This window comes from Corythoichthys intestinalis, chromosome 12 (assembly GCF_030265065.1).
Source record: "Corythoichthys intestinalis isolate RoL2023-P3 chromosome 12, ASM3026506v1, whole genome shotgun sequence".
Taxonomy (NCBI): Eukaryota; Metazoa; Chordata; class Actinopteri; order Syngnathiformes; family Syngnathidae; genus Corythoichthys; species Corythoichthys intestinalis.
The window spans coordinates 52,549,682-52,573,374 of record NC_080406.1 but is presented as its reverse complement, the minus strand read 5'-3'; the positions used below and the strand labels follow the sequence as shown (position 1 = coordinate 52,573,374).

General features: G+C 40.4%; 1 protein-coding gene across 3 annotated transcripts in view; it reads right to left on the bottom strand.

Annotated features, from left to right (window-relative positions):
* The window catches only part of dnah7 (dynein, axonemal, heavy chain 7), a 213,468-nt gene that overhangs the window by 4,221 nt on the left and 185,554 nt on the right, over positions 1–23,693 (bottom strand). For all 3 annotated transcript variants that reach the window (XM_057852777.1, XM_057852775.1, XM_057852778.1), the window contains 3 exons: positions 2,192–2,422; positions 1,958–2,110; positions 1,693–1,870 (listed from right to left, as the gene is read on the bottom strand). In XM_057852777.1, the coding sequence (XP_057708760.1) occupies positions 1,693–1,870; positions 1,958–2,110; positions 2,192–2,422 (562 nt within the window). The remainder of the gene's footprint in view (positions 1–1,692; positions 1,871–1,957; positions 2,111–2,191; positions 2,423–23,693) is intronic.

Sequence of the window (23,693 nt, the reverse complement as noted above, 5' to 3'; positions counted from 1 at the left end):
CATTCTTGCGCAAATATCTGTAATTCTATATTTGGGTGTATCTCATCATACAAACAGTTGATTCATTAAATAGTTTTAAAAAATAATACTAAAAATGTTTCATCATTTTTATTAATTTGATCCATCTCATCAAATTCATTCATCTATTTATTATTTGGACCGCATAATCTCATGAGGAAATTCTAGAAAAGGACAAAAATACTGTGTTTTTTAATCTTAATAATTTGTTAATAAATGTAACTGCATTATGAATAATTAAATAAATTTAGGGTGAATAAATAGTTTTAAAAAAAAATATATTTATTTTAATATAGGGAAAAAAATAATTCCAAAAAAACTAAGTGCAAATATTTTTTAATAACTGATTCATATAATAAAATTAAATACATAAAGAAATAAGTCACTTATTTTCTCTCAATTGTTTCTTAATTGTTAAAAAAATGGGCTCATAAGTTATAATTATTAGAGGTTGGCCGGCCCATATATCGGGCCAGTATATGGACTTTATTCCAACATCGGCTATCGGCCAATTAAGAAAAAAAAAATAGCTGGTAAAAAAGGATTTATTAGCATATTATCACATTACCAAATTGGATCATAAGTATAATGTTAAGTTAAAATAACTAAAAAAAAAACAAAACAAAAAATAACTGAAATATTCTAAATGAAATTAAAATGAATGCAGTCTTTCAGGTGAGCATAAACCCACAGCATTATACACACACTCTTCTTGTGTGTTTTACCACTGCTGAACACCATAAACACGCCGGCGTTAACTCTCGTAGCTGGTGGGAAATGTTCATGACAGTGTTTACTAACCTTTAATTTTGTATAAACGCGAAATCATATTGGAGGTATTGCCTCCTCGGCAGCCACCCTCCGCAAACATGTTTTACGTGTTGGTTGGCCCTCCTCCCATAAGCTCCGGCCGTCTAACTTTTTTTGTAGCTGAAGTATTCCGATACAAGCAATTTTGTTTCTTTAATGGGGGGAAAAGTTGAGGAGTTTCACCTCCTCCAGCCATCGTGTAACACAGCTGACTCACTGACACCGAGCAACAACCTGTGGGGGAGGTTTGATCCTTGCAGCTGCAAGCATGGGATTTTCCCCTGCATTTTTCGGACATAAAAAATAGCTAATACCGTAGGTATTATGGTATGACGGAATTTTTTTACGGTTTTAAACAGTAACATTTTCATACCACGGTATACTTTGAAACCGGTAATCGGCACATGTCTAGCCAGGACTGACGCGGACTTCTTAATCCATTGGACTCCAGTTGTTTTCTTCGGCTTTGGGAGGGAAAGGGAAAACCACATTTATATACGATATATATACGATATACTGTACTCCTGGGGAACCTCATGTCTGATTGAGATATTCTTTAGGCGCAACGCTTCACCATTTTGGACATCTGAAGCTTGTTGAGCCTTATCGTCTTCTTCCGTAAAGATGAAAGTTGGCGATGACAAAACTACCAAATACATTAATAAGGCAATGGGGCTTCCGGAAGCTTCACAGAGCAGGCTCCTTAACAACAGTCTCGATGATGACGGTATGATTGGTTGAAAGCCGTTTAGGAGGTGGAGTTTGCAAATGGTCAATGGGTTCTCTGACTTATTTTAAATAGTTAAAAAGGCAATAGTTTTCCCCCCAGTCGTCTGATTTTGCAATGCGAAAATTGACCATTACCGTCATCCGGCGGTCGCTTGTACTTGATGTCTTCAAGGACCTCAAAATCAAAACCCAGCAAGTCAATGGGGACGGTGTGCTTCCTGGCATAGTTTTGCTGGCTTCCTGTGAGGAAGGCCTGCGTGAAGAAGAAGCCCGACACCCAGAACACGGCAGGGGTGCCTTGATCGAACCATTCCTGAACACAGCAAAAGACAGACTAGACCACCAAAAAATACATTTTTCATCTTTACAAAACTGTGGTGATACCATTTTGTGTGCGTACCTGCAAGAACAGTAGTCGCTCCAGGAAGTCGTTGATGTAGCTCCCAAGCGGTTTGAGGCTAGGGTATGACCTTTTCATCCACATACCCGGGATTCTACCCTTCAAGATGCTGCTCACCACCTCCTCCAGTTCAGACGACATCACCACAAGGCCCTGCAAACGACCAGGATGGTTCCTTTCAAATTTCCTTCAGATTTTACTTTGGAGGGGAAAAAAAGCAGTGTGTGCTTCTACCTTGATGGCTTTCTGAAGGTCTATACAAGAGTCGCGTATGATACACAGCAGGTTGTTGAAGCGGCCCATCTCCTGCACCAGGACAGTGTTCATACTCTCGTTGTAGCTGGTGGGGAAGTGAAGCATGACAAGTTCCAAGTCGTAGTCCGCCGGCAGCTTGCTGAGGATGTCGGCGGCCACGTCGAACACCATGTCATCTGACGACTTGGCGTCGCCCCCCGACGAGCGGGACTGATCGGAGAGAGAGGCGGCAAGATCAGAGGGACCCCCGCTGGGTCGATGCCTCGTTGTCATTTGGAAAGCTGACGACTGACGCCTTCTTAGAATTGTCAAATTTGGGATTCACTCACAGTTAAAAGCACCTCCTTGATCTGTTGATCTTACATTCATTTCATCAGAACTATACAGTCATGGAATCATAGTTCCATGTTGGTTGAAGGAAGATGTATCAGTACACCACTGATGTCACCAGACATATTTCACTAGGGCACGTGCCCCAGTATTGATCTGCAGCGCGCCAGTATAAATTTCACTGGTTAAAAATAATCAAAATAAAGTACTTTAGAGTTTTAAGTCTACATAGCATAATCTCCAGAATGCGCCTAGTTAATATGGTCATATGACTCTATTAATATGGTAATTTATGCATGTAACAATGGTTGTGATAGGTATATACAGTGGGGCAAATAAGTATTTAGTCAACCACTAATTGTGCAAGTTCTCCCACTTGAAAATATTAGAGATGCCTGTAATTGTCAACACGGGTAAACCTCAACCATGAGAGACAGAATGTGGAAAAAACCCAGAAAATCACATTGTTTGATTTTTAAAGAATTTATTTGCAAATCATGATGGAAAATAAGTATTTGGTCAATACCAAAAGTTCATCGCAGTACTTTGTTATGTACCCTTTGTTGGCAATAACGGAGGCCAAACGTTTTCTGTAACTCTTCACAAGCTTTTCACACACTGTTGCTGGTATTTGGGCCCATTCCTCCATGCAGTGATGTTTTGGAGCTGTCGTTGGGCAACATGGACTTTCAACTCCCTCCACAGATTATCTATGGGGTTGAGATCTGGAGACTGCCTAGGCCACTCCAGGACCTTGAAGTGCTTCTAACGAAGCCACTCCGTTGTTGCCCTGGCTGTGTGTTTGGGATCATTGTCATGCTGAAAGACCCAGCCACGTCTCATCTTCAATGCTCTTGCTGATGAAAGGAGATTTTCACTCAAAATCTCTCGATACATGGCCCCAATCACTCTTTCCTTTACACAGATCAGTCATCCTGGTCCCTTTGCAGAAAAACAGCCCCTAAGCATGATGTTTCCACCCCCATGCTTCACAGTGGGTATGGTGTTCTTCGGATGCAATTCAGTATTCTTTCTCCTCCAAACACGAGAACCTGTGTTTCCACCAAAAAGTTGTATTTTGGTCTTATCTGACCATAACACATTCTCCCAGTCCTCTTCTGGATCATCCAAATGCTCTCTAGCGAACCGCAGACGGGCCTGGACGTGTACTTTCTTGAGCAGGGGGACACGTCTGGCATTGCAGAATTTGAGTCCCTGGCGGCGCATTGTGTTACTGATAGTAGCCTTTGTTACTGTGGTCCCAGCTCTCTGTAGGTCATTCACTAGGTCCCACCGTGTGGTTCTGGGATTTTTGCTCACTGTCTTGTTATCATTTTGACGCCAAGGGGTGAGATCTTGCATGGAGCCCCCAGATCGAGGGAGATTATCAGTGTATATCTTCAATTTTCTAATAATTGCTCCCACAGTTGATTTCTGGTTTTTTGGTTGACTAAATACCTATTTGCCCCACTGTAAGTTGATACTTCATCGAAGCAATTTCTGGAGATTTGCTACGTTCATGTGTATCGGAAATTCTGAGGTCGCAATTTGGAAAATTTTTCTGATGTGTTGTAAACTTGTAATGTGGGATAAAAATATGGTTGCTCCAAGGAAGGGTAGCCTATGTTAATGCTCCAACAATATATCACAAGTCAGGGTTTCCCCTACAAATAAGAGATTGTGGCTCATCGCCGCACCAAAATAAAAGCAGCCACACCTTGCAAATGAGATTTTTTTTTAAGATATAAAGATACATTCTAATTTATAATTTGTATAGCTGAAAGGAAACTTGTTTTCCGTTTTGGTCGATTTTAGCGACACAGGTGGACAAAAGCAGTAGTGTTTTGCCTTAAAGAAGGCTGCGTTTTACATCAGGACCAGCGCAAAGTGTTGTAAAATCATGATCTCCCGGTCGCCTGTAGATGGATTAAACGACATTTCTGTTTCCAGCGGCTGTGTGAAGGATGAATAGTAATGAGGTAATGAATCCAGTTGTGGCTAAACAATAGCATATGACGATGTTTATAATAGGAAACATTTGATTTTGTACCGTACTCCCCACACCCGAACTCGTGAGCGGGTGAAAGCCAGGAAAGTGTTTATTCTTCAGTATCATGTTATCTTCACAGTCTACCTTTTTCTTTTTTTTTTTTGTCTCCTCGGACAAACCTTTTTGTCTCTTTTGTTGCGCTGCCATTTTTGTAGAATTTGCGCAAAAGCGTTCGCATCAACTTCCATCTTTATAACGAATGGGGAAAGTTGTGTATGCCGTTAAGCAGTCAACACACTTGTAGTTTTTTTGTGTGGCAGGTTCCTGCCACCCTCCTCAAAGTTAATTCGTTCCGGTTTAAGCGATACTGACCTCCTCAAGAGGTGTCATTCAACTAGTTGACAGTCAACAAATCATCAAAATATTTCATAAAGGTTGAAATGTTATCTGCTATTGATTTAACAATACGTCTAAATCAGTGTTCTTTTCGTCAATGATGACGATAACGAAAATACTTTAATTTTCATGACGATGACGTCACGACTCGCTAAAAACGTGTCTTGGGAGACAAAATAACGAGATGGATGCTTGTTGCCAAAATGAGATGAAAATTCGCCATAGTTTCTGTCATAAATTCACAATGTGTGATATTTTATTTCATTATTTTGTATTTGTAGTTAAAAAGCATTTAGCAGCGTTTGGTCGTGTCACTCATGTGACGTGCTGCGCTCCCGCCCTCGACCTACACACAGGCTTAAGCGTGTGCCCATTCCAGGCTCCTTGGGTGAAACGTGTCAGGTGCTGCTTGGTAAGTTTTGTTTTCTTATCTTGGCTATGCCAGGTTGCATTAGCATTTAGCGCGGTGACTCGGTGTCTTCTTAAACTCTTGGATTACATTTTACATACAGTTCGTGGTGTCCAGGTGAGTTTAATTAATTGCAAATAATGTGCTGCTTTCCTGCTGAGTGTGTATTATCATCATGAAAATGGTGATGTCCTTACAGAGTCTACAGTTACAGTATGTGCTCTTCTGTCACGTTCATTCGAAATTGTTGGAAACATTTTATTTATTTATTAATTCATGGACTCAAAATTTTTAAGTTTATAGACGAAAACATTTAGAGCACTGGAGACTAAAACTAGACAAAATTTGTTTTCATTGACTAAAACTAGACGAAGACTAACACATTTTGAAATGACTAAAATGTGACTAAGACTAATTAGGATTTTAGTCCCAAAGACTAAGACGAAAATTAAAAAAAATTGGTCTAAATGAACATAAACATTATATATATATATATATATATATATATATATATATATATATATATATATATATATATATATATATATATATATTAGGGCTGTCAAACGATTAAAATTTTTAATCGAGTCAATTACAGCTTAAAAGTTAATTAATCGTAATTAATCGCAATTCAAACCATCTCTAAAATATGCCATATTTTTCTGTAAATTATTGTTGGAATGAAAAGATAAGACACAAGACGGATGTATACATTCAACATACAGTACATAAGTACTGTATTTGTTTATCATAACAATAAATCAACAAGATGGCATTAACATTATTAACATTCTCTTAAAGCGATCCATGGATGGAAAAACTTGTAGTTATTAAAAGATAAATGTTAGTACAAGTAATAGAAATTCTATATTAAAACCCCCCTTAATGTTTTCGTTTTATTAAAATTTGTAAAAAAAATTCAATCAAAAAATAAACTAGTAGCTCGCCATTGTTGATGTCATTACACCATGCTCACTCCCCAAACCCATAAAATCATTTGGACCCAAGCGCCAGCAGAAGGCGCCAAACAACAAAAAACAAGTAACAAATAATAAGCGGATATTACACTGCTGTCATTTTAATCTGAGCGGGGCATGTGCGTTAATTGCGTCAAATATTTTAACGTGATTAATTTAAAAAATTAATTACCGGCCATTAACGCGATAATTTTGACAGCCCTATATTTATATATATATCATTATTTCCGCACTATTTGCCAGAAGTAGTCTGATATTGCACGTCAAATACAAATTGTTCCTTTACATGCTTTATTTTGAAAATTACATTGGTTCTCCTGTTGCAAGCTTGTGCCTGACTACGTTAAATTGAAGTAGCAGTTTAGCTATTGTTTTTTAGCTAACTGGCTATGAATACAATGAAAATTAAATACGATTTGAGTGAGAGGCTCTCACTCAAGAGCTATGTCTGATATTGTGTTAATGTGATATTTATTTGAACATTATACTGATGCTATTTATTGCTTTGTTTATATGACCAAAATGAATAGTATCGATTGGTATGAATTAATTGCCTATATTTGGCATATAACCTTGAGCAATTTTGTATGCGTGTTCATTATAATTTCCAGCTGTTTTACGAGCATTTTATTTGTTACTGCAGTCCCTGTAATTTGTAACACGATGTATTCTTTATTTCCATTCGACTCAAACAACATTATTAATGTATGATTAATATTATGATATTAGAAAAATATTAGCTCGCAGCAAGGAGGAATGAGATAGGTAAAATAGGTAACCCACCTAGACAACACAAACCACTTTTAGGTCACAACCTACCAGTTGAGAAACACTGATTCATTGCATAACAGTTACAGTAATATAATCTCCGTTACTGTGCAGAAAAAGTAGAGCAGTAAAGTGTAGTAAGAGGTGCAATTTTGATTTTGCATACTGATGGCTGAAAGAAAAAAAACAACAAAACACGTCAATTTTTTACAGAAACTTGTATTTTTGTTTGATTATATATAGTTTAAAGCGCTATTTCAGACTTTTTATGATTGATACAGTGGTATGAAAAAGTATCTGAACCTTTTGGAATTTCTCGCATTTCTGCATAAAATCACCATCAAATGTGATCTGATCTTTGTAAAAATCATACACATGTAAAAACAGTGCTTTAACTAAAACCACCCAAACATTTATAGGTTTTCATATTTTAATCACGATAGCATGCAAACAATGACAAAAGGGGGGAAAATAAGTAAAGTAAGTAAAGAGACTTAAAGAGCAATTGAAACCAGTCAGCTGTCTGCCCAATCACTGATGAGTGGTTTAAAGCTGCCCTGCCCACTATAAAACACACACCTGGTAAGAATTGTCTTGATGAGAAGCATTGTCTGATGTGCATCATGGCTCGGTCAAAAGAGGTGTCTGAAGACCTCCGATGCTGGGAAAGGATACAAAACCATCTCTAAAAGTCTGGATGTTCATCAATGGACAGTCAGAGAAGTTGTCTACAAGTGGAGAGATTTTGGCACTGTTGCTTCTCTCCCAAGGAGTGGCCGTCCACCAAAGACAACACCAAGAGTTTAGCGCAGAATACAGAGAGGTAAAAAAGAACCCTAGAGTGTCTGCTAAAGACTTACAGAAATCACTGGCACAGTCCTATGTCTCTGTGCACACATCAACTATATGTAAGACTATGGCCAAGAATGGTGATCATGGGAGGACCCCCCGGAGGAAGCCACTGCTGTCTAAAAAAACATTGTTTCCCGTTTAATGTTCGCAAAAAGGCACTTGGACACTCCATAGAAGTTTTGGCAAAATATTTTGTGGACTGATGAAACCAAGGTTGAATTGTTTGGGAGTAACACACAACGTCATGTGTGGAGGAAAAATGGAACAGCTCACCAACATCTACATCTCATCCCCACCGTGAAGCATGGTGGAGGGAATATCATGATTTGGGGCTGTTTCTCTGCCTCAGGGTCTGGACAACTTGCAATTACTCATGGAAGCATGAATTCAAAAGTTTGTCAGGATGTTTTGCAGGAAAACCTGAACCCGTCTGTGATACAGTGGAAGCTAAAAGAGGATGGATGCTGACACAAGACAATGATCCAAAACACAGAAGTAAATCAACTTCAGAATGGTTTCAGAAGAACAAAAAATATGTTCTGGAGTGGCCAAGTCAAAGTCCATACTTGAACCCCATTGAGATGCTGTGGCATGACCTAAAGAAAGCGATACATGCCAGACATCCCATGGATCTGACTGAACTACAGCTGTTTTGTAGAGAAGAATGGCCAAGTTTAGTCTTGATCAATGTGCCAGACTGATTTGCAGCTATAGGAAGCATCTGGTTGAAGTTATTGCTGCCAAAGGGGGGGCCACAAAATATGAAATGTGATGGTTCACTTACTTTTCCCCCTGCTGTCATCGTTTGCATACTATCCTCATTAAAATATGAAAACCTATAAATGTTTGGGTGGTTTTAGTTTTTTCATCTGTGTGATTTTGACAAACATCAAATCACATTTGATGGTGATTTATGCAGATACGTGAAACATTTCTAAATGTTCAGGTACTTTTTCATACCACTGTAAGTGCTAAAAAAAAAAAATTGCTCGCTCGCCAGTGCCCCAGTATTGCATTAGGTCAAGTGACGCCCCTGCAGTGCACTCAGTGAAATGTACACGTTTTGACTCTAGGGAACAAAAATCCCCGTTCTCCCATTTTATATTTGCCTTACTTGACAGAAACTTCCCGACATGTCCCTTAGGTGTCTCTACACTAAATACTTAATGGTGACAATTTTTCACTCTCATCCGTGAAAGCCCGTCGTGCACACAGTTTGCTCAGTCACCCGGCCAGTGCTTAATTGTAGAATTATCGGCTAATGATAGCCGAGTACGAGTCGGGGCTTGACTAATAGCTCTTTAATTCCACCTGAAGTGTGGCGCTGCTATGCTGTCACGGAGACTGATGAGGATGTATTAGAATGATAACAAAGTCCACGCATTGTAAATTAATCCTATTAAATGGAGTCCCTAAATGAATAAACTTGCTCAAGGCTTTAAAGGTCGGTGGGATATATTTTGCTGGGACTGGTAAAACAACTAGTCAACAAGTAACAAATGGTGTGTGTGATACTAAACACTGCATGTCTTCCATTTGTGGCAGGGGACATTTATTTACTCTGTGGGAATTGTAGAAAATGTGACGTTTAACAGATGCTGTAGAATGAACTCTTTATAGGGCACTCATTTACAGTAACCCATGGGTTGCCATTGACGTTTTTTGAGAGGGGCGAATGAACGTTCATTCACTGTCAAAATGGATTGGACGTCTAGCATCGTCAATGGCACTGAAAGAGGAACACACAGTTAGCGTTGCCAGATTGGGTGGGAATTGGTCTATTTTCAAAGACTTGGGGCAAGAGAGAAATACGTTGAACGGGTTGATAAAATTTGGGCTTTTTTTGACAAAATTTGGCAGTTTCAAAATTAACCATTTTGATGAGTTTTAACAGTTAAATTTACAGTGAAGAAAATAAGTATTTGAACCCCCTGTAGGAGTAGTGAGAGTGAACTCCATCTCCCATGATGCTTGGCGGTGGGGAGTCAGGAAGTTAAAAAAATGCTGTTAAGATGTCCACCTCGTGTGCTGAGTGATATATATATATACATGGTGTCAGAAGTGGCAAACTGCTAGTCTTCCAGGTATCATCGGGTGAATATAGTTAACTGCCGGAAGAAGTTTTTGTGTAGTTATATTCGCCAAAAAAGTCCGCAAATAAGGCGAACGCAGAGAGCTACGAGTTAGCTGCTAGGCGGCTAAGGGGACGAGCGTTGCCATAATACGGCCCCGCCTGGCGTGTTTTTGGAAGAAAGAAAAAAAATTCAGCGAGGAGCAGCGTCAAGCGTGAATTCTGAACGTTGTTAACCAGGGATTCAACAGCAGAGATGGCGACCGCTGTGCAGTTTTCTCCTCCGGAGCCGTTTGACTTTTCAAGTCCGTCAGAATGGCCAAAGTGGGTAAGACGATTTGAAAGGTTTCGTATTGCGACAGCGTTGGACAGTAAATCTGAGGAATATCAAGTCAACTCTCTTTTGTATGCAATGGGGGATGCGGTTGATGACGTTTTAGCTGTTTTGACATTAACAGCTGAAGAGAAAAAGCAATATGAAGCAGTTAAAGCAGCATTTGAACATCACTATGTGGGAAAACACAATGTCATTTTTGAACGTGCACAGTTCAACTCTAGACGTTGACAAGATGGTGAATGTGCTGAATCATTCATCACAGCTGTACACAAACTTGCAGAAGAGGAACTCATAAGGGACAGAATTGTAGTGAGAATAAAGGACAAAAGACTGTCTGAACAACTACAAATGGACTCTTGAGTTAACACTTGCTATAGCCATACAGAAAGTGAGACGGTGTGAAACAGTGAAGATGCAACAAACAATTTTACACAACAGCTCTGAAGATGATAATAGACTGAATGTGGACACAATAAAAGCACACACGAAAAGAGGCACTACTCAGACATGGCAATCATCAAAGAAGGGACAAAAGACTGTCAAGCAAGTCGGGAAGGTGTGTGGCCGATGTGGTCGTAAAGATAATCACTCATGGAAAGAGTGCCAAGCCCGAGAAGTGCAGAAAAAAGGTCCTTTTGCATCTGTGTGTCGCAATAAGGATGCGGCAGGGCTCAGAGAAGTCACAGAAGACCAATTTGACGAAGAAGATGTGTGTTTTTAGGGGAAATTGGCGCAGTGAGGTCAGAGCCCTGGGTTGAACACGTTACGCTGAATGGAGAAAATGTTCTCTTTAAACTTGACACAGGGGCTGATGTTACCTCCACGCCAGAGAGACTTTACAAACCCAAAAGAGATGGTGAGCTTCAGCCACCTAAAAAGAAACTTTTAGGACCGGCTAGTTACCCACTTGAAGCAAAAGGGTACTTCACGGCACAATTGTAGTAGACCAGCTTGTGAAGCTTTGGGTTTGGTTTACAGAGTGGACACAGTCAACAACACCGAGCAAGACTTCAGAGCAGCTTATCCAAAAGTTTTTCAGGGTTTAGGAAAACTGAAGGAGTCTTATCGCATCGAGCTACAACAGGGGGCTATTCCTGTAGCATTGTCTGCTCCTCGTCACGTTCCTCTTCCCCTCAGGGATGCAGTGAGGGATAAGATCAGAAGAATGGAGGACATGGGTGTTATTTCAAAGGTCACTGAGCCCACAGAATGGTGCTTAGGCATTGTTGTTGTCCCCAGACCAGCAAATAAACCCCCCAGAATATGTTTTGACCTTACGCCCTTGAACACAGCAGTTAACACAGCAGAGAACGTCACATTCTTCCAGCAGTGGATCAGTCTCTCGCTATGATGAAAGAGGCCAAAGTTTTCACAAAATTGGATGCTCGTTCCGGATTTTGGCAGATCCCGCTTGCTCTAGAGTCACGGCCTCTCACAACTTTCATCACGCCTTTTGGGAGGTATCAATTTAATCACTTACCTTTTGGCATTGCTTCTGCACCCGAGCACTTCCAAAGGAGGGTGTCACAAATGCTTGAAGATTTGGATGGGGTGATCTGTCATGCTGATGATGTACTTGTGTATGGCAGGAACAGACAAGAGCATGATCAAAGACTGCATGGAGTACTTCAAAAATTCCAAAAAGAGGGCCTCACTCTCAACGAGAAATGCGAGTTTGCCAAGAACGAGATTATGTTTGTTGGACATAAAGTTTCGGCAAATGGAACTGAAGCAGACCCATACAAGGTGCATGCTATCCAGCAGCTCAGCGGCCAAAATGTGTGGAAGATATAAGGCGTCTCATGGGTATGGCAAACTATCTCGCCAAGTTCCTTCCATGACTGGCTATTATCACCATGCCACTTATGGAGCTGCAAAAGGAAACAAATGAGTGGATATGGGCAGAACCACAGCAAACAGCATTCCAGAAATTAAAGGAGATACCAAGCTCTCCTGAGGTGCTCGCTCAATATTGAAACACACCAGAAACAAGAGTTGCTGCAGATGCATCGCCATTTGGGATCGGAGATATCCTCACACAAAAGCAGTCAAATGAACGGTGGCGTCCAGTGACCTACATCTCAAGAGGGCTTACGGACACTCAAAGGCGCTATGCACGGATGGAAAAAGAAGCACTCGCTGTCACGTGGGCCTGTGAAAGACTTTCTTCCTATCTTGTTGGATTACAGTTTAGGCTGATGACAGACCACAAACCTCTTGTTCCTCTCTTGAGTACGAGAGGCTTGGATGATCTTCCGCCACGCATCCTAAGATTCAGACTTACGTTTTTCTTTTACAATTGTCCATGTTCCAGGTAAGTCTCTGGTGACTGCTGACGCACTTTCACGCGCTCCGGTGGAGGGCTCACCTTCTGCATGGGATTTACAGCTGGAGAGAGATGTGGAGGTTTTTGTGGACACTGGTATCCTGCCTTCCTGCCACTGATAAAAGGTTGGAAGAGATCAAGTCAGCGCAAGACGAAGATGGCCTGTGTGCAAAGGTAAAGGACTTTTGTCTTGCAGGTTGGGCAGAGAAATGCGACCTCGACCAAGAGGTCAGGTTATATTGGCAATACAGAATAGATTTAAATGTGTGTCATGACCTTCTTATGAAAGGTGATAGACTTGTGATCCCACCATCTCTGAGAACTGATATATTGTCTCCATGAAGGCCATCAAGGGATTTCCAAATGTAGGGCCAGGGCCAAGGAATCAGTCTGGTGGCCTGGCATCTCTACACAGGTAGGCAAAATGGTGACTGAATGCGAATTATGTCAAAAATATAGACTTCAGAACCGTGAGCCACTGCTATCCACCCCACTTCCAGATCGCCCATGGCAGAAGGTGGGAATGAACTTGTTCGAGTGGTCAAAGAAACAGTACACTTTGATTGTTGACTTTTTCTCAAGGTACATAGAAGTGGCACGACAAACACTTGACTGTGGAGGTCACAATCAAAGCTGTCAAAGAGGCCTTTGCTAGGCATGGGACTCCTGAGACTGTTGTATCAGATAATGGGCCACAGTTTTCGTCACAACAGTTCAAAGAGTTCGCAAAGGAATACCAATTCTCTCATGTCACAGGCAGCCCAAAGTACCCCCAGGCCAACGGTGAAGCTGAACGTGCGGTGCGTACCATCAAGGACCTGTGGAAAAAAGACAATGATCTTCACAGAGCGCTGCTGGCTTACAGGGCCACGCCGCTTGAACATTGACTCTCGCCAGCTCAGCTTTTGATGGGGAGACACCTGCGCACCTCCCTACCCCAATTTTCGGCTAAGCTGGTTCCAAAGTGGTCGAACTTGTCTGCCTTTCGAAAGAAGGAAGAGGATGGACGGCATGAGCAGGCGAAACATTACAATCGGAGACATCGGACAAGGCCACTTTCACAATTAACACCTGGACAGAAAGTGTGGATTACAGCTGAAAGTTCTGCAGGAGAAGTCATTAGACTTGCCAATACTCCCAGATCCTATATAGTAGAGACTGACAGAGGGGTTCTAAGGAGGAACAGGAGCCACCTTAGACCCATAGGAACTGTTACAAGGTTGGGTCGAGTGGTGAGACCACCTGACAGACTGGATATGTGAACGTTGATATGTTCATTTAAATGATAGTTAAGAAAAGGAAATGTTATGTTAATTTAAATGATGGTTAAGAAAGGAAAATGTTTAAGAAAGTGATAACACTGGTTTAAAAGAAAGAAAATAAGTAATGGTGTTATTGTTTGCTGAAAGAAAATGTTTATTTACAATATTGGTGTTCATTGTATGTTAAGGTGCAAATGTTAGATAAAGTGTTTAGGTTCATTTGATGAAGCATGCATTCAACTAAAAGGGGGAGGTGTAGCAGTAGTGAGAGTGAACTACATCTCCCATGATGCTTGGCGGTGGGGAGTCAGGAAGTTAAATAAATGCTGTTAAGAGGTCCACCTCGTGTGCTGAGTGGTATATATACACACCCTGCCATTTTGCAAGTTCTCCTACTTAGAAATCATGGAGGGGTCTGAAATTTGCATCGTAGGTGCATGTCTACTGTGACTAGGGATGGGAATCGAAATCCGATTCCAATTCGGAACCGGTTCCGAGTGTTTCGAGGCCTCGACATCACAATGAAAAAGCCTTAACGATCCCTTTAACGATTCCTAAAGACGCGTATTGCGTTGTGACGTGTCTTGTTGTCCAGACGCATCAAACTAGCATGGCGCCAAGAACCACTCGCTCCAAAGTTTGACTACACTTCACCAGGAAAGAGTGTGAAAATGAAAGGTTACGACGGGTAAGAACGAGCATTGCAGCCATAAACATAACAATGACAGCATGTAGGTTCAAACGCTCGAAAGTGTGTCTTCACTTCGCGAGGAAAAATTACAACAAAGTGACTTGCAGTCATTGCAAGGTGGAGATAACTGCATCGGGAGGGAATACGACTGCGTTGTCCTCACAGAGAGGCTAAGGCTCAGTCCTGGCTATACAGCTAGCTAAACTCCCAAATGACGATGCAGAAGACGTTGGTATAATTTGCTGACTTTATTCAACCATCACTTGAAGAGTGAAACTAAGAATAGAAATGAAACAAATCAATTTCGTCCCCAATAACAAACAGGTTTGCATCAACGTAAATCAGCGATGATTAGCTGCTAATAACAGCATGGTTAGCATTCGTTCGCTAGCATTAGCACATCGTTCAAACCACTACACAACTGGATTTAAGTGTCCGATCGCGAGTGGAAACACAACAACAACACAAAAGATGATACATACAGGCGTTGCCTCTGTAGATATTAACATTAACAAAGAACGTAGGCCCGCGGCCCAAATACGGCCCGCCTCCACATTTGGTCCGGCCATTTTGAATTTTTTTTTTTTTTCTCAATCGTGTTATTTATTTCCTGGCCTTTTCCTTGAAGAATTCAGAGAGGGTTATTTGGTTATTATCTATTTAATTAATAGTGTTTTTATTATTAATTATTATTATTATTATTATATTATATTATTATTTTTATTTTTATTTACTTTCATTCCGTGAAGAATCCAGAAAGGGTTATTTGATTGTGGCTTTCTGAAAAACAATAATTTTTTACATTTATGCACTTCTGCAATCGTCACACTTTTTCTGTTACAAACTGACCCCGGCCCCTCATCAGAGAAGGGAAAAATTATGTGGCCCCTCACAGGAAAAAGTTTGAGGACCCCTGCTTTAACACATATTGCCAAAGGCAGAACAACAACCTATCTGCCAATATATACCAATATTTTTTATTTCTATTAGATAAATGTTTCAGTAAAATGTTACACATTCTTGTGTATTTGCCACTTATTGCCACAGTTAACATTGAGGCTTTGGGCCTCTTTTAATCTCGTTGTGAGTTTGTAAGGTTGTGACTTCTGATTAAACAAACTCGATGCCAATCAAAACGTTTGTTCTTCTTTTTCCCCAAATTAGAATCGATAAGAGAATCGATAAAGAATTGAATCGTTAAGCAATATCGATAATGGAATTGGAATCGTAAAAATCCTATCAATTCCCATCCCTAACTGTGAGAGAGATAATCTAAAAAGAAAAATTCAGAAATCACAATGAAGGATTTTTAAACAATTTATTTGTGTGATATAGCTGCAAATAAGTATTTGAAGACCTGAGAAAATGAATTAATATTTGGTACAGTAGCTTTTGTTTGCAATTACAGAGGTCAAATGTTTCCTGTAGTTTTTAATTGGGTTTGCACACACTGCAAGAGGGATCTTGGCCCACCCATCAGTCAGGTTTCGGGGCTGTCACTGAGAAACACGGAGTTTGAGCGCCATCCTAAGGTCTTCTATTGGGTTTAGTTCTGGAGACCAGCCAGGCCACGCTAGAAACTTGTTATGCTTCTTACGGAGCCACTCCTTGGTTTTCCTGGCTGTGTGTTTCGGGTCATTGTCATGTTGGAAGACCCAGTGTTGTGTGACGATCAGGAAATGCCGGGAACCCAGTTGCAAAGGTGGTTAAGTTTTTATTTTAAAAAAACAAAATGTCAAGCAAAAGGGGAAAAACATGCTGCAAAAGCAGTATTCGGGAAGTGCAGTCTTCTCAGGAGTGAGGCTTCTGGTGCTTGTGCTGGCAACTGGTGTGTGTTTGGCCTGCGCTTAAAAGGGCTCTACTAATGAGCCACAGTTAGCCTCACCCCTGAGGAGACCGATTCCTCTCGGGAGAAAGGCATCAACATGGAAGAAAAGGCACGATCACAACACCCAGGCATGACCCATCTTCAATGCTCTGACTGAACAAAGGAGGTTGTTCCCCAAAATCTCACAGTACAGGGCTCCAGTCATCCTTTCTTTAATACGGTGCACTTGTCCTGTCCCACGCGCAGAAAAACACCCACAAAGAATAATGCAACCATCCCTAGGCTTCACAGTAGGGATGGTGTTCTTGAGATAGTCCTCATCATTCTTCTTCCTCCAAACACTTCCTCTTCATCTGACCAGAAAACTTGCTCCCATGACTCCTCTGCATTATCGATATAGTCATAGGTCATAATTATAATGAGTTGGTAAAGGTCGTGAATGAGGAGCTAATTAAAATAAAAAAATGGATGGATATAAATAAATTATCATTAAATTTAAGTAAAACCAAAGCTATGATGTTTGGTAGCTTTAAAACTAATCTTGATTTGCATGCAATTATGGATGGTATCTAAATTGAAAACGTAGATGTGAATACATTTTTGGGTGTCACAATTGACAGTAAACTGACATGGAAACCCCACATCAGACATATAATGACAAAAATTTCCAAGAGTCTCTCAATTATAAATAAAGTCAGACAGTTCCTTGACGAGAATGCACTGTGCACTTTATACTGCTCTTTGGTTCTCCCATACTTCTCATATTGTGTTGAAGTCTGGGGAAACACTTATCAGAGCACGATAAATCCCTTAGTTACCTTACAGAAACGGGCCGTGCGGATCATCCATAAGGTCGGGTTTTTGGATCACACACATAATTTGTTTATTCAATCAAAGCTGCTAAAATTTAACGATCTTGTAAAGTATAATACATCAATTATCCTCTATAAAGCATTCAACAAAGTATTACCAATGAAATTGCAAAAGTTTTTTTACAATGAAAGAGAGAAGTCATAACTTAAGAGGATATGGAGACTTCTTAATACCAAAAATTCGAACAACTCGTAAAAGTTTTTGTGTGTCTGTGTGTGGAGTGAAATTTTGGAATAATCTGGGAATGCAACACAAGCAATGCCAAACTATCTACAGATTAAAAAGGTTATACAAACTTATGGTCTGGTCACAGTATACTGATATAAGGTCTTAATTACATCAATGAATTGTCTTGGTATGAGTGCTGGTTGTTTCTTACCATTGCTGGTATACTGTCCGTGACCGTTGTTGGTATAGTTATTGTTTCCATTTATAATTTGTTGACCTGTGTGTGTGACCTTTACCATTGTTGGTATGGTTTTACTTTCATTTACCATGGTGGTATGAAATTGTTTTTGGTTTGGGTGTTACCTGTGGTAACTTCATCACAAGGGACAAAATTTGTTACAAAAATGTATATGTGCAAAACTGTTCGGACTGATTTTTTGGTTGCCTACATTTTTGGAAGGAAGTAGCAAGAATTTTTTGTTCTTAATTAGATGAGAATAGGGGTGGGATTAAATAAGTTTTCTTCTTCCCACTCCTTTTCAGGCATGTAGTTGATACTGCAATGTTACTTAGCTTTGCAGCTCTTTTTTGTTACATGATTATATGAGCTGTATATATTTGTTGTCTTGACAAGGAATCATGGCCTGAAATAAACAATGAAATGAAATGAATAGGCAAACGTAAGACGGGCCTTGACATGTGCTGGTTTAAGCAGGGGAACCTTCCGTGCCATCCATGATTTCAAACCATGACGTCTAGTATATTACCAGCACTTGGAAACAGTGGTCCCAGCTCTTTTCAGGTTATTGACCAACTCCTGTCATGAAGTTCTGGGCTGATTCCACACCTTTCTTCGGATCACTGAGACCCCACGAGGTGTTATCTTACATGGGGCTCCACTCCGATTGAGATTGACCGTCACGTTTAGCTTCTTCCATTTTCTAATGACTGCTCCAACAGTGGACCTTTTTCCACCATGCTGCTTGCCAATTGCTCCCTAGCCCTTTCCAGCCTTGTGGAGGTGAACAATTTTGTCTCTGGTGTCTTTGGACATCTACTTTATCTTGACCATGTTACAAGATTGAGTCTTCCTGATTGTATGGGGTGGACAGGTGTCTTTATGCAGCTATGACTTCAAACAAGTGCATCTGATTTTGGATAATACATGGAGTGGAAGTGGACTTTTAAATGGCGGACTGACAGGTCTTTCAGGATCAGAATTATCGCTAATAAACAGTTTTCAAATACTTTTTTGCAGCTTTATCACATAAATAAATCGTTAAAAAAATCATGCATTGTGATTTTTTAGAGTATCTTTCTCACAGTGGACATGCACCTATGATGAAGATTTCAGCCTCCTCAATGATTTCTAAGTGGGAGAGCTTGCAAAATAGCAGGGTGTTCAAACACTTATTTTCTTCACTGTATGTGTCTTCATCTTGATGTTCCGCTAGGTACGGTATATGGATTAAGCATTGTTTTCACTCTCATGAATTGAACTGACATTTTATCACTTCAGGATAGGTGAGCATGGGTGTCGCCAGGCATATTCCACTGGGGTATGTGTCCCAATATTGATCTGCAGTGCCCCAGTATAAATTTCACCGAGAAAAAAAAAAAAAAAAGTTTTAAATCTACACAGCAAATATTTGATGTGGGCTATTCACTCCATATACACAATATGTACATGCACGCGTGCATCTTAGAGGGATCATTGGTTCTGAATTAGAAAATCTTGAAAGGATTTAGAATGGTTTAAATCTATTGAAAAATGTGGAAGGAGATTTTCATGAGGGAATTGGTGAAGAAATGCAGAAGGATAAAGTCAAAAATAAAAATTTAGATTTTCTATTTTTAGTCAAGCAGAAATTTGGGGAATATGAAAAATAACAAGCTAAAGCAAGGGTTTGAGTTGGTAAAAAAAATAAAAAAAAAAACTTATAAGACGTCAAAGAACAAAAACTTGGGAGTATTAAAGCTTGAGCAACGTGAAATCTCTTGGATTTGATCTGTTTATATATACACATGAGCCGAGCTGGAAATCTGACAGAATAAGACATAATGTGACGCGGTGAAACTTTTTTTTTTTTTTTCCAGCGGCAAGCGATAATGATGTGGGGGATCAGACGGCGGGGGTCTTGGCAACGTCAAAGGGAAGACAAGCCTCTTAAGGAGAATTTTGATGTACTTTTTGGAGGTTCCTCAACAAACAACTGAAAAATACATCTCTACTTTCCTTTTAATTAATATTGCATCGCATATTTCAATGAAGGGTGCGATCAAATATTGAAGCCTGGCAAGTTAACTTATAAAAAGACGCTGAGGTGCCCCAGGGAATGTTCCTGAAGCTGACTGTGAGTTTCTGAGTATTGTGGACATATGCACGTATCACGCTTTCATTGGGTGCCATGCCAATTTTTCCTGAAATGAAAATATACACTGCGGAGACTCGACCATTCTCCAAATGAACACCTAGGATGTGGGCCAAGCTTCAGTGTAGCCTGCGGGAAGCTGTCCAAGAGCCTCGCTGGCACAAGAAGTGTCTGCGAAGCTTTCGGTTTCACGCTGCCAGGCCAGCACCGCTCATTTACATGTTTGCGGGGTCAGAGATTTATTAAATTATTTGCTTTATGTTAGAGATGTACCCGAAAATTTGGCGCCGAAAACTTTTGGCCGAAAGTTTACCACCGAATAGTTTGAAGAATAGGGTTGCCGATTCCGATTCCACGTATCGATTCTGGTTCCAAACAGAGGTTGCGCTAGACATTTTCGTTGTCTGTCATTTTGACTGACAGGGTCATAAAAATCCGGTCATAATCTATTTTTACCCGTCACTTAAATTTTTAAAATGATAATGATGACATATTCAATAGTATTTAGTTTTCATTCGTTTTTAATTAATATTGTAATGCTTGCTTGGCGGCGAAAAATTAGACACGGAAGTCGTATTTTTCTCCCTCTTTTTACTCTGCTTACCGCCAACAACACCAACAAAACAACAACTCCACCCCCAAAGAAAAGGAGGCAACTACAGTGCCTTGCAAAAGTATTCGGCCCCCTTGAACCTTGCAACCTTTCGCCACATTTCAGGCTTCAAACATAAAGATATAAAATTTTAATTTTTTGTCAAGAATCAACAACAAGTGGGACACAATCGTGAAGTGGAACTAAATTTATTGGATAATTTAAACTTTTTTAACAAATAAAAAACTGAAAAGTGGGGCGTGCAATATTATTCGGCCCCTTTGCGTTAATACTTTGTAGCGCCACCTTTTGCTCCAATTACAGCTGCAAGTCGCTTGGGGTATGTTTCTATCAGTTTTGCACATCGAGAGACTAACATTCTTGCCCATTCTTCCTTGCAAAACAGCTCGAGCTCAGTGAGGTTGGATGGAGAGTGTTTGTGAACAGCGGTCTTCAGCTCTTTCCACAGATTCTCGATTGGATTCAGGTCTGGACTTTGACTTGGCCATTCTAACACCTGGATACGTTTATTTTTGAACCATTCCATTGTAGATTTGGCTTTATGTTTTGGATCATTGTCCTGTTGGAAGATAAATCTCCGTCCCAGTCTCAGGTCTTGTGCAGATACCAACAGGTTTTCTTCCAGAATGTTCCTGTATTTGGCTGCATCCATCTTCCCTGTCCCTGCTGAAGAAAAGCAGGCCCAAACCATGATGCTGCCACCACCATGTTTGACAGTGGGGATGGTGTGTTCAGGGTGATGAGCTGTGTTGCTTTTACGCCAAACATATCGTTTTGCATTGTGGCCAAAAAGTTCAATTTTGGTTTCATCTGACCAGAGCACCTTCTTCCACATGTTTGGTGTGTCTCCCAGGTGGTTTGTGGCAAACTTTAAAGGAGACTTTTTATGGATATCTTTGAGAAATGGCGTTCTTCTTGCCACTCTTCCATAAAGGCCAGATTTGTGCAGTGTACGACTGATTGTTGTCCTATGGACAGACTCTCCCACCTCAGCTGTAGATCTCTGCAGTTCATCCAGACTGATCATGGGCCTCTTGGCTGCATCTCTGATCAGTTTTCTCCTTGTTTGAGAAGAAAGTTTGGAAGGACGGCCGGGTCTTGGTAGATTTGCAGTGGTCTGATGCTCCTTGCATTTCAATATGATGGCTTGCACAGTGCTCCTTGAGATGTTTAAAGCTTGGGAAATCTTTTTGTATCCAAATCCGGCTTTAAACTTCTCCACAACAGTATCTCGGACCTGCCTGGTGTGTTCCTTGGTTTTCATAATGCTCTCTGCACTTTAAACAGAGCCCTGAGACTATCACAGAGCTGGTGCATTTATACGGAGACCTGATTACACACAGGTGGATTCTATTTATCATCATCGGTCATTTAGGACAACATTGGATCATTCAGAGATCCTCACTGAACTTCTGGAGTGAGTTTGCTGCACTGAAAGTAAAGGGGCCAAATAATATTGCACGCCCCACTTTTCAGTTTTTTATTTGTTAAAAAAGTTTAAATGATCCAATAAATGTTGTTCCACTTCACGATTGTGTCCCACTTGTTGTTGATTCTTGACAAAAAAATTAAATTTCATATCTTTATGTTTGAAGCCTGAAATGTGGCGAAAGGTTGCAAGATTCAAGGGGGCCGAATACTTTTGCAAGGCACTGTATATAGACCCCAATCACCAACGTCACACAATGATCTTAATTGTGGTTGTCAGCCCAAAATCTTCTAAATATATATTAAATGCATCTTACCAGATATAAAATGACTACTACATAGTCTGTGGTGATCGTTTGGTGCCCAGATTTCTAGTCGAATTACAGCAGTCCATCTCGCTCTCCTCTTTGGGTCTCTCAGAATACGGTAGAACTTCAAGTCTCTCCGTCTATCTTCTCTGTTACTGCAACCAACCGCCACACACGCCTTCACCATTTTGATTATTAATGTTAACGAGCAGAAAAACACGCCGTAATAGGAGGCATGTACGTAGCGGTAATGTGTAAACACGACGAGCTGACGGACAATATGGCGGCTCCAGTCAGGGGGGCGGAGTTGTGACGTCATGTGATTGGGGTCTATACACAGGCGGCAATCTAGTCCACCAATTGGATGACGCGTTGGCACAACGGGTGCACCATTAAGAACCTCGCGTTGATGTGTCAATCACGGTGCCGCCGCCAGACCCCGGTGACGCTACAATATTCTGACTGAATAGCCAACGACGTCATGCATTAAGAGAGACAATAGCTAATTAATATGCTCACTCGCCACCCTGTGGTCTGGGGTGTGAATTGCAACCTGTCAAAATGACGGACGGACTTCAGTTTTTTCCATCACCGTTTTAAAAAACCGGTCAACGACGGAAAATATTCGGTTAACGCGACCCCTGGTTCCAAACGATTCTCGATTCTGATTCTTTTAACAGGCGGGGCCAAAAAAATTGCATAGTTTATATTAATTTCTTAATTTATCGATTATATTTTAAATTGAATTATAACTTTCAATTAACTTTGCTATGAATTTCTCACAGGGCTATTTCTAAAGTGCATATAAATATCAGTCTGTAAACCTAAATATGATAACGTTTCTTTCCACAGGAGTGCACTTTCACAAAAATGTTTATTTTTGAGAAACTCACGGAGAAAACATTTACACATATTTGTTTGCCTATGTTTTAGAGTGTCTTATGTGGAAGGCAGTTATTGTATTGCATCATTTGTTTTAGGTAGTATTTCTACAAGTTAGTTAAGGGCTGACATCAGATGTCAGGCGGGGAGTGTTCTGTCCCTTGATTTTAAAGTGCCTATGAAAGCAAAAAGCATGTTTATTTCATTTTTCACGCAGTATATTATGTTCCTGAATGAAATGGACCACTTGGATGTGTGTGGAAGCGATTGATATATTTATTCCATTTATTCAATCCCGTGCCATGAAAATGAGTGACTTCCTGCATTGAAAAAGACTGACAATGTGACGTCAGCGGGATAATCATCTTGAATATACAGCCAATACTACAGTATGCAGAACAACTGCGGATTCAGCCTATTTTGCGGATTATTTTGTTTATTTTTCACATCACGCCAGCTCTATGTGCTGCAGGCTTTTGTTGCTGCACCAGGGAGAGCGTGTGAGCTTTTTTGGTTTTAAAAGATTTCTCGTTCACCGCAGATAATGGCCAAAACAAGTCCGACAACTGTGGGATCATTATGAGGAGACTAAGCTACATG